Raw genomic sequence first — 18,561 nt, 5'->3', positions numbered from 1 at the left:
TAACTGGGGGGAGGGGAGGGAGTGGGGCGGAGGGGGGGAGGGGGAGGGTCTTCCTCCACCTAAGAGCCACAGGAGGAACTGAGCGCCGGTCCAGATCTGTTCCTTAACAGTGGGTTCAAGTGGGGAGGACCAGGCAGTGGGGGCGAGAGCGTCCATGCTGTGCCCCAGGGAAACTGAGGCTTGGAATGCTGGGACAGTCGCCAAGGGCGGTGCAAAGGGTGTAGGGCTGTGACGTAGGCTTGCAGCCCGCAGAGTGATTTCCCCCCTTCCCCCCCTTATGCCTTCCCAGATCCTCTTCTTTTTTTTAGGTCCCCAAACAGGGACCCAACCGGGATCCACAGAAGTGAAAGCACGGAGTCCTAACCACTGGACTGCCAGGGAATCCCCAAGAGCCTCTTCTTGAAACCTAGCAGGACCCTGTGGAGCCTCCTCCCACACACCCCCAAGCCTCTCTGCGTCCCCCCTTCTTGTCTGTGGAAAAACCTTTAGCGGACTAGGCCTCCCTCAGTTCCAAAGAGTGGGCTCAAACAGTTAATCATTTAAGGGGCAGCAATGGGAACAAAGAAGAGGCATTCAAGGAGAAAAGGGTATAATAACTAAAGCAATAAGTCAACCTGTGGGATGGGGTCACAAGACCATAGTTCTCCTTAAGGAAAACAGTTAACAATGTCTGATGCATGTTCTTAAGTTGTTTTTACAGAACCCAGACTCCCACCAGGTGGAAACTGCTGACCTCAAACACATCAGAAGCCAGGCTGGTTGGAATCAGAAGACTGATGGTGAGATTCCTGAATCACCACCCTGCTACCTCACCACCAACCGATCAGAAAATTGTCCATGAGCTGATCTTGCATCCTAAGACCCTCTCCCCTAACAGTCTTTAAAAACCCTTTCCTGAAGCCATTAGGGTGTTCAGGTCTTTTGAGCATGAACTGCCTGTTCTCCTTGCTTGGCACCCTGCAATAAACGCTATACTTTCCTTCACCACAACCCAGTGACAGAATGGCTTTGCTGTTCATGGAGTAAATAAACCCGAGTTTGATTTGGTAGCATTCTAGGGGAACAGATTTTTTAAAAGTAGCTTAGGGACTTCCCTGGTGGTCCAGTGAGTAAGACTGGACCCACTTACCCAGTGGGTAAGACTCCATGCTCCCAATGCAGGGGGCCAGGGTTCAGTCCCTGGTCAGGGAACTAGATCTTGCATGCATGCTGCAACTAAGAGTCTACATGCCGCAACTAAGACCTGGCGCAGCCAAAATAAAATAAAATAAATAAATAAATAAATATTTTTAAAAGTCTTTAAAAAAAAAAAAAGGTAGCTTAAAAATTCTCCTGGGCTTCCCTGGTGGCGCAGTGGTTGAGAATCTGCCTGCCAATGCAGGGGACATGGGTTCGAGCCCTGCTCTGGGAAGATCCCACATGCTGCGGAGCAACTGGGCCCTTGAGCCACAACTACTGAGCCTGCGCGTCTGGAGCCCTTGCTCCACAACAAGAGAGACCGCGATAGTGAGAGGCCCGTGCACCGCGATGAAGAGTGGCCCCCACTCGCCACAACTAGAGAAAGCCCTCACACAGAAACGAAGACCCAACACAGCCCCCCCCCAAAAAAAAATAGAATCTGTAATTAAAAAAAAAAAAATTCTCCTGAGGAGGAAACCAGAAGTCCCATCTTGATACACAGCACACTTGTCTACTGCACCCTCCTGAGTCTTCTTTGGCCCAGAGCCTCCTTCATATGTAGTTGGCCTAGATCACCTGAAGAATGGATTTTCCATCCCCTGGGATGGGGAAGCCACATGTGGAGGAGACTTGGAGGGAAACTCAAGACTCCAGTTTTAAGCATGGTCAATTTGAAATGTTTATGAGACCACAAAACAAAGTATGTGTCACTTAATCATTTCAACCTATGACTGAACATTAGGAGAGAGTTCAAGCCTGGATATATAAATTTGAGAGTTGTTAGTTTACACTGTTATTTCAAGTCATGACTAGATGAGACCGTCAAGGGAATGAGTGTAGACTGGAGAAGAAAATGATCAGAGCATGAACACTGGACCAGCCTGACTTCATTAAGTGGTTGATGACAGGAAACCAACAAACTCATGTTAGAGCTTCTAATGTCCACCCAGAGGTATATTAGGGAATCTTAGAAGTCACCATTGATGATTTTTTTTCATAACTGTGGAGCTGAAAGAGTAAAATGCACTTTTCATGATTTGAGTGTGCATACACATTGAGAAATGGAATCAGAGAGTGCAGGAAATGCCCTTAAGGGATTTAATTTTTTTTAAGATGAGAGAGAAGAATAGTGACAAGATGTTAATTAGGTCAAAGGAATGAAGAGTGTATGATATGAGTCAGTTCTGCAGAGAGCTAGTAGAATATACATATTTATAAATATTTATGTGTGTATATATATGTACATGCAATATATAAATAAAATACATTATGTATATATGAGATTTATTTCAAGGAATTGATTTATGCAATTGTGGGGACTGGCAAGTCCAAAATCCATAGGGTAGAGGACAGGCTGGAAACTCTGTAGCCAGAACTAATGCTGCTGTCTTGAGGCTGAACTTCTTCCTCAGGGAAACCTTACTTTTCCTCTTAAGGCCTTTCAACTGATTGGATAAGGCCCAACCACTTAATCAAAATAGAATCCTTTGCTTAAAGTCAACTGATTGTAGATGTTGAGCACATCTACAAAATACCTTCACAGCAACACCCTAGATTAATGTTTGATCCAATAACTGAATAGTATAGCCTAGTCCAGTTTACACATAAAACAAGCCATCACATTCCACTCCTTGTCAACTTGGCACCCATACATACTACCTAAAACCAGACTTAATCTCCAGATGAAGACATGCTTCTGCCTGATCAGATCAAATCCAGTATTGATCCATTGTTATGATGGATCCTATTACATATGGTGGATTACATATGATGAATGTAATGTGAATCATATGTATCTATTGATTTAATGCTAAATTCTCTGATATTGGAAATTTCTTCTGGTTGTGTAAGATAATGTCTTTCTTCTCAGAAAATACAAACAAATATTTAGGAAGAAAGAGACATTAAGTGTAAAGCTCTCAAAAGGTTCAGAAAAATATAAATTGATGGATAATGGGAGGGAGAAAGAGAATGAGAACGATAAAGCAAATGTGACAAAATGTTAGTTAATAAATCTATTTTAAGGGCATACAGAGTTTCTTTGTGCTATTCTTAAAATTTTCCTGTAATTTTGAAATCATTTACAAACAAAAAGTATGGGGGGGGGGTGGCAGAGCGAGATGAGGTGGGAGTTTTCTCCACCTTCTCACTCCACTATGGTCTGTTCTTGCAGTAACCTGAGTGAGCCTCTTAAAAATGTGTGGAAGATAGACTCTAGGATGACCAGTGTGGGCCTCATAATTGCTGCCTATTGGTGTTCTAGCCTTTGTATGACCTCTCTCCTTGATTGTGGGCCAGACCTGTAACTTGCTTCTAGACATATAGAATATACCAAAGGTGATAGGTTATGCGTGATTATGTGTACAGGGTAAGGCCCATCTTGCTGGACTCTCTCTATCCCTTGCAGTCTTGATGAAGCAAGCAACCATGTTGGCAGGCTCACATAATAAGGAACTGCAGGCAGTTTTTAGAAGCTGAGGGTGACCTTCATCGACAGACAACAAGAAACTAAAGCCTTCGGTCCTACAACCACAAGAAAATAAATTCTAGCAATAAACTGAATGAGTTTTGAAGCATCTTGTTCCTCAGTCGAGTCTCTGTTGAGACTTCAGTCCTGACTGACAACTGGAGCACAACTTTGTAAGATCTTGAGGCAGGCAACTCAGTTAAGCCATGACCAAACTCCTAATCCACTAAAAATGTGAAATACTTGGTGTGTGTTGTTTTAAGCCATACATTTATGATAGCGTCTACATAGCAATAGAAAAGTAATACGCAACATAAGTTTGGAGTATGTCTTCTTCTATACAAAATCCAAATGCAATGGCCTCATCGTCCCAGAGTCAAAGTCAAAGTCCTCACAGTCTTTTACACCTTTCTGCTTTACTCCACATTAGTTTCCTGCTCCATGCACTGGCTGGATACACGCTTGCTTTAAATCCTATGCCAGGACATTCCCTGCCCCCTCCCATCTCCGCAGGGCTCACACTTTCACCTTCTTATTGACTTTGGTCATGTATCACCTTCTCCATAAGCTCTTCCCTGATTATCCTAATAAAAATTGCAAACCGATACCCCCAACTCTGGCACCCACGTCCACCTTACTGTTCTCTTCCTTATCATTTTCTTTGTCATAGCACCAATTAACTTCTGATATATACTTTGCTTGTTTATTATAATTATTGTTTATTTTCTGTCTCCCTCTCTTGATGTTCAGGAGGTCAAGGCTCTTTGTTTTGTTCACTACTGTATACCAAAAATTTAAAACAATGTCTAGTACAAAGCAGACACACTATAGACGTTTCAATAAGGTATAGTGGAACCCTGGTTCACAATCTTGAAAAATTATATGTATAATTTTAAGCACTGCAATTGAGTTTTTGAACTGAAAAAAATTTTTTTGTGCTTATGGCACAAAACCAAAATGATGGGACTTCCGTGGTGGCGCAGTGGTTGAGAATCCACCTGCCAATGCAGGGGACACGGGTTCGAGCCCTGGTCCGGGAAGATCCCACATGCCGCGGAGCAACTAGGCTCGTGCGCCACAACTACTGAGCCTGCACTCTAGAGCCCGCGAGCCACAACTACTGAGCCCACGTGCCACAACTACTGAAGCCCACGCGCCTAGAGCCCGTGCTCCCAACAAGAGGAGCCACCTCAATGAGAAGCACACGCACCAAAATGAAGAGTAGCCCCTGCTCGCTGCAACTAGAGAAAGCCCGTGCACAGCAACGAAGACCCAACGCAGCCAAAAATAAATTTAAAAAACCACAGAAACCAAAATGATATGACTCATTTATTTTGTAACTGGAAGTTTATACCTCTTAACCTCCCTCACCTATTTCACTCATTTCCCCCACCCCATCCCTCTATGTTCTGGCAACCAAGTGTTTGTTCTCTGTATCTATGACTTTGTTTCTGTTTAGTTATGTTTGTTCACTTGGTTGTTTTTTTTTAAAAATAAATAAATTTATTTATTTATTTTTGGCTGCGTTGGGTCTTTGTGGCTGCGTTGGGTCTTTGTTGCTGCGTGTGGGCTTTCTCTAGTTGCAGAGAGCGAGGACTACTCTCCGTTGCGGTGTGCGGGCTTCTCATTGCAGTGGCTTCTCTTGTTGCGGAGCACGGGCTGTAGGCGTGCGGGCTTCAGTAGTTGTGGCTCGCGGGCTCTAGAGCACAGGTTCAGTAGTTGTGGCTCACGGGCTTCCTTGCTCTGCGGCATGTGGGATCTTCCCGGACCAGGGCTTGAACCCGTGTCCCCTGCATTGGCAGGCAGATTCCCAACCACTGTGCCACCAGGGAAGTCCCTTGTTTTGTTTTTTAGATTCCACATATAGGGGATACGTACATTTGTTCAAGCAATGAAACCATATCTGGTACAGCAGGTGCAGTTGGAGTCACCACCTGGTGAAGCTTATGCTAATCCACTGACATTTTCCAAGATCCATCTGTCTTCTTCACAGGCTAAATAGGATAGCTGAATAGGGATGTGGTGGGAATCACCACCCCTGTATCTTTCAAGTCCTTGATGGTGGCACTCTCTGAAATCTCTCCAGGAAAGTAGTACGTCTTTTAATTATTTTCCTAGGTAGAGGTAGTCCTAATGGCTTCCACTTGGCCTTTCCCACCATAAAAGCCCTTACTCCACAGGTCAGGAATGTAGGAATTCTACCATCTGCTAAGTACGTCTGTTCTAATTATGCATTCTGGAACTGTGGGAATAACCACAGGATATGTTTGAGGATCCGCTGGACCCCACTATAAGATGGATCTGAGATAATACTCCCTGGATCACCTGAACTCCATAACTAGTAGATTAGGGACATTTTGGGTCTCCTGGAATTAGTGTCAGTTCAGAGCCAGAGTCCAGTAGTCCCTAAAAGGTCTGGTTCTATCGTTTTCCATAATGGACATTTACCCTAGTAAAAGGTCGCTTTGGAGAAGACCAGGAGAAAGAGTAACAATATAAATTTTCTGTAGTGTACTGTGGTGCTTCCTCAAGGGGACCCTCCCTCCCCTTCATCCAAGATGTTCTGAGCTTATAAACTGGCTCAAGTCTTGGAATTGATTGAGGGGCACTTCTTGATTGGACTATTCCATAACCTCTAGGAAAATATATCTTCTCATAGCATAATTTCTTTCCTCAATGTGGTACAAGACATGTCTAATAAATTCAAACATCTTTAGTTTCCCTCATGTAAGGAGACAAAAATAGGTAAATTTACACCTGTTTAGCAATTAATGTTCCAGTATTTTATCTTATTTGAAATGACCTGGATATTCATTGAAATCCCATCATTTAACTTAACGTATCAAAACTCAAGCTACCAAAAATCTGGAGAAACTATTTTAGATAGACATACCCAAAGCATAATTATTCCTAAAAAGTTCACCTGAAAACACTTATCTCACTTACCTTTATTTTATAACTTGTGAAAGTATCACCGTACCAAGTTAACTTTTTCTTGCTGACAAACTGCAACAGAAATAACATGAACTTATTGACCTTTAGTTAACCTAGGTACAGTAAAAGTAAGACATCTATATTGATTAAACCAACAAGCTTAAGTTAGATTTGATACCAGGTATTAATTTAATATTGAATATTTCCTAGATCACACGAACCTGAAATTTATTCTGGCCAGTTTCTTTTACATTTAGAAATATTGAATTTGTAAGCATTTACCATTAAGTCAATTAAATAGAGCTTTTTAAAAATTTTAATTTTGGTAACATTATCCAGAGGTAGAGACATATCAAATGTATGGTGTGTACACAGACATACAAACAGGCAAAATTAGAGTTCTCATAGCTTCACTTTAACACTTAGCTATGAATCAGGTATTACAATGTAAACTTACTAGTTTATAAATAACAGTTGGAATAAGTTAAATTTGCTTGCTCAGATGACTAAGGACTTATTATTTGTGGAAAAGACTTTTAAGATTTGTATTTTTCCTTGATAAACCCTTAAAGAGATGATGAATTAGATTTTAGGTTAGGGAGACTTTCCAGCAAATTCTTCCCAGCCTTTCAACTTAAGATAACCTACTCAGTGTCTAAACTGAACAAAATCATCCCAGCCTTTCAACTTAGGATAACCCACTCAATGTCTACACTGAGCAAAAATCTTCCCAGTCTTTCAACTTAGGATAACCCAGGTACCTCTTTTTGAAACTAAGCTTCAAGGATAATCTATGCCTCCAGAGAGGAGTTTAACACAACCCAACAAAACTTAGCTTCATCAGTCAAGAAGGGGAGACCTGAGAACCAGGAAAGATGTCTGCTCTGGGTCACTTCATTGGTAGTCAAAACTGTCGACTGAAAAAAAAAGTACAACTTAAAAGTTGGGAATTGCAAAAAGACACATGCACCCCAATGTTCATTGCAGCACTATTTACAATAGCCAGGTCATGAAAGCAACCTAAATGCTCATCGACAGATGAATGGATGAAGAAGATGTGGTATATATATACAATGGAATATTACTCAGCCATAAAAAGGAACGAAATTGGGTCATTTGTAGAGACGTGGATGGATCTAGAGACTGTCATACCGAATGAAGTAAGTCAGAAAGAGAAAAACAAATATCGTATATTAACGCATATATGTGGAACCTAGAAAAATGGTACAGATGAACCGGTTTGCAGGGCAGAAATTGAGACACAGATGTAGAGAACAAACGTATGGACACCAAAGGGGGAAAGTGGCAGGGGGTGGGGTGGTGGTGTGATGAATTGGGCGATTGGGATTGACATGTATACATGGATGTGTATAAAATGGATGACTAATAAGAACCTGCTGTATAAAAAAATAAATAAAATAAAATTCAAAAATTAAAAAAAATGTTGGGAATTGTATTTTATTCTGAGAATTTACTGAGGACTTATGTCAGGGATACAGCCTCTCAGCGCTGAGGTGTTCTGAGAGGTAACAGAGGAGACAGGATATGTAGAATTTTTTGCGAAAAACAAAACAAAACAAAAATCCAGGTAGTTGAAGCTCAAAAGATTACTGCTAATTAAAGAATACCAGTGGGGGGCTTCCCTGGTGGTGCAGTGGTTAAGAATCCGCCTGCCAGTGCAGGGGACACAGGTTTGAGCCCTGGTTCGGGAAGATCCCACATGCGGCAGAGCACCGAAGCCTGCACGCTCTGGAGCCCTCACCACAACTAGAGAAGAGCCTGAGCACTGCAACTAACACCCGATGCAGCCAAATAAATAAATAAGTAAATAATTTTTAAAAAATACCAGACATCTCAAGTTAATGAACTTAGTGCATTTCTACGTATGGGAAGACACAGGAGTCTGGGCTTATTGAAATTATTCCTTTGATATACACCTTAACTATCTAGGGCCAGTATCCTGTTCTCCTCTATCCTGAATCCCCTCAGAGATATTTTGTGTATCTCTATAAACAACCCACACCATGTATTTACTATCTGTGCTCTCTTTACTACTAGAAAGAGAGCCATCATCATCTTTAAATCTAATGTGATTAGAGAGCCAATTCTAGAAACCCAAGAACCAATTCAGAAAACTCATCCTTAAATTCTCTTCCTGTAGAACCACTCTTGGTTCCCAAATCTGTGTTAATCAGGGGTCTTCAGAGAAACAGAACAAACAGGAAAGATATATAGATAGAAAGAGATTTATTATGAGGGATTGGCTTACATTCTTATGGAGGCATCTCGAGGAGGGGTTTGTGCCTGAGTGGGTTCTCAATGTTGCACACTTGTAAACGACAGTTAGTTAAGAGGAAATTTATGAGAAAATATTCATGGCAGAGGCTCATGCCTAGAAGCAGTTATTAGCTTACACCTCTCAAGGAGATTGCTTTAGCTCTCTAAGTGGTTTTCTCTACTTACTAGATGGCTTAGGTGGCTCTATAAGGGACTCAGTTTTTGGGTTTTTTTCCCTTGGCCACACCGCTGAGGCTTGCTGAGGATCTTAGTTCCCTGACCAGGGATCAAACCCAGGTCCTGGCAGTGAAAGCGCAGAGTCCTAACCACTGGACCGCCAGGGAATTCTCATCAGCTTCTTTACATTAGTTTCCATGGTCATGTTTTCATCTCTTAAGTGCATCATCGCCCTTGTGGAACAAAGGTGCTGCTTAAAGTATTGGGCCTCCTTGGTAGTGTCACCTGACACTTTGACGTCTCCTGAATCACACAAACTTATATGGCAATAAATTAAAATTTCTCTTTTATCCTGCAGTGCTGTGGTAGACAGCTATAAACAATTGAACAATCTTGTCAACTTCCCTCAGGACTGATCAATGACCTTGAGAAGATTGCAAAGGAAAGCAATTGCACGTATGCCCTCACATGCATAATTCCTGCCAGTGCAGGATGGGATCCTGTTTTTATTTATAATTTTTATATTTTGTAAACATGGGCTTTTTGCAATTAATTTTTTTTAAGTATTGCATTCAAATATTATTTATCTTTTTTTGCTTTTTCCTTTTCCTGTTTTTCTTTTCATACAATTGATTTTATTTTTTTGTACTTAGTTTTTTTAATTGAAGTAGAGTTGACTTACAAGGTTGTGCCAATCTCTGCTGAACAACAAAGTGACTCAGTTTTACACATAAATCCATTCTTTTCTTTATATTCTTTTCCATGATGGTTTAACACAGGCTATTCAATATAGTTCCCTGTGCTACACATTAGGACCTTGTTGTTTATCCATTCTAACTGTAAGAGTTTGCATCTACCAACCCCAAACTCTCAGTCCATCCCTCCCCCACCCCCCTCCCCCTTGGCAACCACAAGTCTGTTCTCTATGCCTATGAGTCTGTTTCTGTTTTGTAGATAGGTTCATTAGTGCCACAAGTATTATCTACCTTCATCACAGAATTTTTAGCACCTCCCTTAAACATTGCTCCCTGGAAATGAGAGCCTCACTTGCCTCATCCTAATCCTGGTACCAGTTATTAATTTAATAAGAAAAGGCTACCACTTCAAAAGATAAGTGAAGACTATGAAAAAGCAATTTCAAAAAGAATATGTATGTATATAATAAACATTGGAGAAAAAGACGTGTAAATGCAATAGTACTCAAAAGTGTGCTTGTTCAGGTGTAGAGGTTGGTATAAATGATTAAATCTCTATCAAGGGAAGAAAAGAAAATCCTATCTAGTCCTTCCTAGATTAAGTGGGTGTATGCTTAAGTAAGTGGGAGGGGCCAGCCCAGCTGATCATATAAAGCCAGCCTCGCCAGGGCTGTTTATCTCTCTTTTGGTGGAACCAGGCTTCGGAGCTCCCTTCCAAGATGGCCGAAAACAATTCTCCATACAGTAAGTTCCTCACACATCAGACTGCAGTTGTGGTTTCCTTGGTTTGGGGGGGGGGGGCGTGGGTTGGGCTGAAAACATAATGGGCTTGTTAGAAGTTGTGGGAGTCCCATTTTTCAAACTTTTAAATAACTGTGCTAGGGTAAGGGAAAATCAGTTTCTCTCATGTAATATGAAAATATGCTGTTTTCTGTGCATCTAAGCATTGGGAATTTCAGAAAGATGCAGGCATGTAAGAACTAAACAATACAAATTATTGTTTAGGGGAGGGAGATGGGAGGAAAAAATAGATGGGAAGAAGAAAAAGGAGAGAGAAGCACTAAAAGAAACTAAGGGAGGCATCAAAAAGTCCTGAGACCAGAATGTCTTTGGAATCCAAGTAGCTTCCTGATTTCTCTCTCCAGACTGAACTTTTCTCCTGAACTTCCAGCTTTGTCTACCTAACTGCTTACTCGTCTGTAACAGGCATCTCAAACTCAACATGTCCCAAACTGAACTCCCGATGTTCAGATCCAAACTCTTCCTCCTATTGTTTTCTTTGCACAAGAAATGTCAATTGTTCATGCCAAAAACCTAGGAAACATCCTTGACCTTGTCTTTCTCTCATAACCTATATCTAATCAGGCTGAAAATTCTATTGGCTTTAACGAAATATTTTAGGGATCTTCTGACCAGTTCTTGGACTGTTTCCACCATCGTCATTGGATTATTTTTTTTATAAATCTATTTATTTTATTTACCTTTTTATTTTATTTTTTTAATTTTCGGCTGCGTTGGGTCTTTGTTGCTGCACGCGGGCTTTCTCTAGTTGCGGCGAGTGGGGGCTACTCTTAGGTGCGGTGCACAGGCTTCTCATTGCGGTGGCTTCTCTTGTTGCAGAGCACAGGCTCTAGGCGTGTGGGCTTCAGTAGTTGTGGCACGTGGGCTCAGTAGTTGTGGCTTGTGGGCTCTAGAGCTCAGGCTCAGTAGTTGTGGTGCAGGGGCTTAGTTGCTCCGCGGCATGTGGGATCTTCCCAGACCAGGGCTCGAACCCGTGTCCCCTGCATTGGCAGGCGGATTCTTAACCATTGCGCCACCAGGGAAGCCCTCGTCACTGGATTATTGCAAGAATTGATCTCTCTGCTTCCATTCTGACCCTGATTTAATCTGTTCTCAACCCTGTAGCCCGTGTGATCTTATCAAACTGTCAGATCAAGTCTTTTATCTACTCCAAACCCCTCGGTGACTTCCCACCATACTAAGAGTCAAAGGCACATGGTTGGAAGAGGTCCTATATAATCTGCCCTGCCTGGGAGGTCTAGGACCTCATCTGTTTCTGTTTTGTTTCCTCTTCTCCAGACTTATAGCTTTCTTGCTCTTCCTATCTATCTTATTTCTCTGTCATTTTTTCCTCATTACTTTGGTCTTATGCATAAAATTCTATCACGGGAATATACCATATTTTACTTATCCATTCTCCTAGCAATGGGCATTCAGTTGCTTCAGCTGTTACTACAAACAGCATTCTGAAAAATGTCATGTAGATGTAGGCAAGAAATGGATTGCAGGGTTACAATTACTTACTATACATAATTTAAACAATCATACCCTGATTGCCCTACAGATAATCTTAAATAAATTACATTCCACCCAGCTCTCAAGAAGGGTTCTGATCTCCCCACCTTACCCCCATCATTGCAAGCTGCTGACTTTTATCTGGTTTTCTACCTTTTTGAACTGAAGGTTTCAATTACGATATCTTTAGTTCCAGCAATTTTTCCCATTATGCATTTTGGTATCTTATTTAGTATATAACTTTTTCTATCTCAATATAACAGGTTTTCTTGTACATTATCTTTCTATTTTTAGCTTTCATATGTATTTAATTTTTTGGCATTTATTTTTATATACTGTATATTGTGTGACCCAACTTAATTTTTCTTCATATAGTAAGTCATTTTCTGTATCCAACACTACCCTTTCACATTGATTTTGGAGGCTATAGCTATCCCAATTCTAAGTGTGGACTTTAGTTACTAATAATGTATCAATATTGATTCATTAGTTGTGACAAATGTACAGTACTGATATAAGATGTTAATAATAGGGGAAACTGGGGGTACAATATATGGGAACTCCCCATACTATGTTTTATTTTTTTAATGATATTTATTTATTTATTTATTTATTTAAATAAATTAATTCATTTATTATTTTATTTTTGGCTGCGTTGGGTCTTCGTTGCTGTGCACGGGCTTTCTCTAGTTGCGGCGAGCGGGGACTACTCTTCGTTGTGGTGTGCAGGCTTCTCATTGCAGTGGCTTCTCTCGTTGTGGAGCATGGGCTCTAGGCACGCAGGCTTCAGTAGTTGTGGCACGCGGGCTTCAGTAGTTGTGGCTCGTGGGCTCTAGAGCACAGGCTCAGTAGTTGTGGCACACGGGCTTAGTTGCTCCGTGGCATGTGGGATCTTCCCGGACTAGGGCTCAAACCTGTGTCCCCTGCATTGGCAGGTGGGTTCCTAACCACAGAGCCACCAGGGAAGCCCCTCGCCTACATTTTCTTGACTCATATTGTTCTTGATCCATATGAACAGAACACATCAATTTTTCATGTTGTTTCAAAACAGAAGACCTTGACTCCCTAGTCATGGCATTCAGATCAGCTGAAGAAGTTCAAGAATCACCCTTGTGTGCTTAAGGGCTTTATAATTGAGAGTTCTTTCCTTCTGGGTTCTCGTGGATTCAAAATGAAAAGAGGAAATGAGAGACAAGCTCGAACCTGAAGTTTGAATACATAAAATGGCCTATTTAATGCCTCTCTCCTAATCTTTCCACAGAGGCTGTGGCCACAAAGTGTAGACGCAGCCGCACCAAATTCACAGAAGAGCAATTGAAAATCCTCATCGATGCATTCAACAAAAAACCTTACCCGGGTTATGCTGCCAAACAAAGACTTGCTTTGGAAGTCAACACTGAAGAGTCTAGGATCCAGGTAAGTTACAAGTTCTGTATCTCCAAGATGAGAAATAGAAAGGGAGGGGGGAACCATTCAGTGAGCACATATCATGTGCCAGTGTGACAAGGGCTTTTTTTAAAAAAAAATATTTATTATTTATTAATTTGGTTGCACCGGGTCTTAGTTGTGGCACATGGGCTCCTTAGTTGCAGCAGGCGGGCTCCTTAATTGTGGCTCACGGGCTCCTTAGTTGTGGCGTGTGAACACTTAGTTGCGGCATGCGTGTGGGATCTAGTTCCCTGACCAGGGATTGAACCTGGGCCCCTTGCATTGGGAGTGCGGAGTCCTAACCACTGTGCCACCAGGGAAGTCCTGTGAAAAGGGCTTTGAGTGGCGTGTCCTACTTGACACTCAGAATGAACTCCCAAGGATGTTGCTCTTAATCTCACTTCACGAATGTGGATACTGAGGGTGAAGGAGCTCCCAGGAGTGGGCAAGAAATATGTAGGTACACCTCCAGAAAAGAGGAGGTATGTGGTGTGGTGGCACACTTATTCCAGGGTGTAAATCCAAGTAAGTCATTATAAGCGATGTGGTCACAGATAGGCAAGTGTCTGACGACATGGTAAGATTCCAGAGGAATTGTGGGTGATGTGCGGGTTAACCTTCCCCTTTCAATGAAATACAATAGACCAGGGAGTAGTGGACTGGTGTGCCATTGCAGATTTAGGCTGGAGGGGGTTCTTAAATACATAATAATTGCAGCATCTATTTATTAACTTAAAAAGATTATTATAGCAAGTCATGTTGGGACCAGGTCATGAAGATGCTAAATGCCAGGCCTTGATCTAAGACTTAGTCAAATGTGACAGGGATCAGTAATAATAATCCTGAGCTTAGGGCTCATAAGAATCACTCACACCCCCCCCCCCTTTTTTTTTTGGCCACGTCGAGGCATATGGGATCTTAGTTCCCCAACCAGGGATTGAACCCATGCCCCCTGCAGTGGAAGCACAGAGTTCTAACCACTGGACTGCCAGGGAATTCTGAGAATCACTCCCTTTGGAGAAAGGCAGCAATGGGGCTGAGATGACATAAACATGCTTAATTCTCTCATTTTCTTTTCCTCTTGTAGATCTGGTTTCAGAATCGAAGAGCTAGGCACAGGTTCCTGAAAAGACCCGAGAAGAACTTAGACTTAAGACAAGATCGAGTTTACCCTGAAGAGAATATTCAAGGTAAATAGCCTGCTCCAGTCCTGCTACCCAGCAGAGCCTCTTGGGTACCCAAGTGCCTTTTTATAGTGAAGGCAACTACTGCTCTGAGTGGGAAAATAATGTTTTCTCCTACAGGGCCTCCTGTTCAGGGTCTTTGGTAGCAAAGGGCTCAACATGGCCCCTGGAAATTCTTCCCCACAAGGTCCAGGGACCTTCTGAGGCTTATCTGATTTGCACTGGAGTCCAGCAACTCAGCCAAATATTGCCTCTCCTCTAGAACATTCCGTCTTGAATAGGCTGGGACAAGGCCCTCCCAAGGAGAGGCAACATGTTCCAAGTTAGATGGTGGGATGTGTTTGGGTTCCTTGTTTTAATATGTAAACTGATCTCAAATGTTCCTCTGCCTTCAATCTTTCACCTCCTCCAGGTATGAGAGACAGACGATGTCGTACCAGCTACACTTCTTCCCAATTACAAACTCTCATGAATGCGTTCGTGGAAAACCCTTATCCTGGGATTGATTCCAGAGAGCAACTTGCTGAAGATATTGGGGTTCCAGAGTCTAGAGTCCAGGCAAGTGATAAGGAATTTGATATTGGTAGGAACATATATAATGAGACATCTCGGAATGACTTCTCCAACAGGGATTAATTCTCATAGATATCATAAGCAGGACAGATGGGAAAATGGGATTTCTGGTTTGGATACAGGGCTACATAGGTGCAGCTCTTCCAAAACAATCAATCATCCATCTGTAGAGTGGTATCAATATATGCCTTCAGGAAGGAGGTCAAAGTTCAGTGCTATTAGGTGACTTTTCTAAAGTCTGGTTTTGGGGCTCCTACAATAGACCTGTGTTTATTCTACTTGGAACCTCTGAAAACCAAAAGTAGTAGCTGTGAAACTACTACAGCAATTAATTACGTCTTATGGAAAGAAAAATGTCTTCCTTGGGACATCCCTGGCGGTTCAGTGGTTAAGTGTCTGTGCTTCCACTGCAGGGGGCACAGGTTCGATCCCTGGTCGGGGAACTAAGATCCTGCATACCACGCGGTGCAGACAAAAAAAAAAAGAGAAAAAAGAAAAATGTCTTCCTAGAAGATATTACTCTATCCTGCATCATGGAATAAAAATAGGTGTTTTAGAGAGGAAGGAAAGTAGTGGAAAGAGAATTCCAGGCAGAGGAAAGAGTTGCAATATAGGCATGGCACTTTAGGGAAAGACTAATACTTGTAATGAGGGGATCGTGGGGACTTTCAGGATATGAAACCCATCACTAGATCATAAAGGGACTCGGTACAAGATTCAGAATCTTGAGCTTTATCTTGAGATATGATAGACTTTCCCAGACATCGTATGGAATGTCAATGATTTGGGAATTAGGCCTAAAGGAAGCCACCTCTTCCTCCCCTTTGCCTTATGAGAAGAGCAATGGTGAGGCTTGCATGACATCAATTGTTTTCATTAAATCTCTTTGTTTTACCCACTTAGACTTGGTTTCAAAACCGAAGATCTAGACTCCATATCCAGAAAAAAAGAGAACCTGAAGAAGCTTCAGCCCAAAGACAAAACCAGGGACAAGATCTCTGAGATGGGAGCATTCAAGGTAGCAGCCTGTTGTTCCCAATTTGGCTCACAAGTGGAGTCTCCTGAGTGCTCAGTCCTTCCACATGGTGTAGTCAACTCCAGCTTCCACTGTAGCAAATTAATCAGACCCAAGGAGAGGGGTTCGTGGGAAACTCTGATTTATAGCCTGGTGGTCAGAAGTACAGCTAACAACCTGAACTTGAGATTGGCCTCTGAAGTCGGAGGAGTTGTAACGGAGCAGGACCTTATGGTGATTTCCCAGGACAGATTCCCCCCACCCCCATATCCTCTGCCTGCTTTTTATCTGTAGAAAAACTTTAGCTGAATAATAAATTTAAATCAGAGAAATGAGAAAAATGCAGAAATGAAGGAAAACAGTCAAACAAGATGAAATAATACTTCAGCTATTAAACGAAGTCAAGGATCTTTAGTTCCTTCTCAAGGCTATAGATCATATTCTGAGCCATATCCTTTAAGCTGTTTTGTAGATACTGAAACCCCACCAGAAGGAAGAAGTTAACTACATGATGACCAGACTGTAGCCACAACATAAGCTTCTCCATCTTACACAATTCTGAGAACTCACCTCAAGGAAGTGGAAACAAACTGACCGTGGAATTGAAGATTAACTGTACTTAAAACAATCAAGATGATGTTGATCAGACCACCACGTGAACAATTTCAAGATGATTGTCAGAGATGACTGTGCTACTCTTCACGCAGCCACCCCCGCAGACCTGTGCATTCCTGAAATTCCCCTTTAAAATCTCTTGCCCTTGATCAGCAGTGGGGATTTGTTTTTTTGGAACATGAGTCTAGCTTCTCCCCAGGATGGTCGGCTTCCTCAATAAAGCTATCTTTGTTTTTACTCAATGCTAGTCTCTCTGTATTGGATTCCTGAGTGACAAGCAGCAGAACCTGAGTTCAGTAACAGAGTCTTAGGACTGAGCCCCTAACCTGTGGAATATGATACTATCTCCAAGTAGATAAGAGTCAGAATTGGGTTGAATTGTAGGATACCCAGCTGGTGTCCCCAGCATTGCTTGGTAGTGTCAGGGGACCCCCCCCACCACCTCCACACATTGGAATTGGGTCCAGAAGCCAAATAGGATGCCCAATATAGTAGCCACACAAAAAAATCAAAAACAATATAGTAGCCACAAGCCACAATGGACTTCTGGGCACTAGAAATGTGGTAATGTGACAGGAACTGAATTTTTAATTCAATTAATTTTTAATTAAAATTTATATAGCTACATGTGGCTAGTGGCTATCCTATTGATCAGTGCAGATCTGGAAAGCGTTTTAGTAACCATTTCATTCAAGAATACATGAACAGAGGGCTTCCCTGGTGGCACAGTGGTTAAGAATCCGCCTGCCAATGCAGGGGACATGGGTTCGAGCCCTGCTCTGGGAAGATCCCACATGCCACGGAGCAACTAAGCCTGTGCACCACAGCTACTGAAGCACACGTGCCTAGAGCCCATGCTCCACAACAAGAGAAGCCACCCCAATGAGAAGCCCATGCACCACAACGAAGAATAGCCCCTGCACGCAGCAACGAAGACCCAACGCAGCCAAAAATAAGTAAATTAAAAAAAAAAAAAAACATGAACAGAGTCTTTCTGATTTAATAAATGTGCTCCTCAAAACACTGGTACCTATTTATTTGATGGCATTAATAAGTTAGAACGTATAATGCAAACCTATATCTTTATCACAACAGAACCAAACTATAAGGATAAATTTCAAGAGAATATACATGGCCCAAATGAAGAAACTTAAAATATTACACTAAGGCACCTAAAAGAAAACATGAATATTGGTAAGAGTCCTCAGGTAGGAAAGAAAGAAAATATCCAAGGACCAGAAGAAAGACTGTCTGATATGACGCTGGTGAGGAGGTTAAAGCTAAGCAAGGTGGGGGCGGGTGGGGTGGCAGGAGAGGTAGCCCTTTGTGGGAATTTGAGATTTAACAGAAAGGGAAAACGATGGGCCATTGAACGGTTTATAATCTGTTTAAGCTTAAAAGGGCATCCATTTGGAGAATAAGCAGGGCAAGTAAGAGAGGAGGCTCACGGAAGAGAAGTTGGGGTTGTGAGTTAGAGGATAACATCAGTTCTAGATACTTCAGGGTTAAGATGCATGTGAAATGTCCCCTCCACCTCATCTGCTGGGAAACCTCTGAATCTGCCTGTGGGATGGCAACTCTCAAGGTAAAGATAATAATGAACATATCCAATCACTTTGTGCTGGGCACCCTTCTTTTTTTTAAAAATTAATTAATTAATTTATTTATTTTTGGCTGTGTTGGGTCATTGTTTCTGTGCGAGGGCTTTCTCTAGTTGCAGCA

General features: G+C 42.0%; 1 protein-coding gene across 2 annotated transcripts; it reads left to right on the top strand.

Moving 5' to 3' along the window:
• The first annotated feature begins 73 nt into the window (after positions 1 to 73).
• Positions 74 to 16,316, top strand: DUXA (double homeobox A). Of its 2 annotated transcripts, none has more exons than XM_082367866.1 (4): positions 74 to 779; positions 13,286 to 13,440; positions 14,540 to 14,642; positions 15,049 to 16,316. In XM_082367866.1, the coding sequence occupies exons 1-4, from the start codon at positions 674 to 676 to the stop codon at positions 15,270 to 15,272; spliced, it is 588 nt and encodes a 195-aa protein (XP_082223992.1). In that variant the 5' UTR covers positions 74 to 673; the 3' UTR covers positions 15,273 to 16,316. The 2 variants fall into 2 exon arrangements, with proteins under 2 accessions (XP_082223992.1, XP_082223993.1); XM_082367867.1 differs by having other exon boundaries at positions 671 to 10,473.
• Positions 16,317 to 18,561: the final 2,245 nt, after the last annotated feature.

This window comes from Balaenoptera borealis (assembly GCF_965194805.1).
Source record: "Balaenoptera borealis genome assembly, chromosome: 19".
Lineage (NCBI taxonomy): Eukaryota > Metazoa > Chordata > Mammalia > Artiodactyla > Balaenopteridae > Balaenoptera > Balaenoptera borealis.
This window is presented reverse-complemented; position numbering and strand designations above follow the sequence as displayed.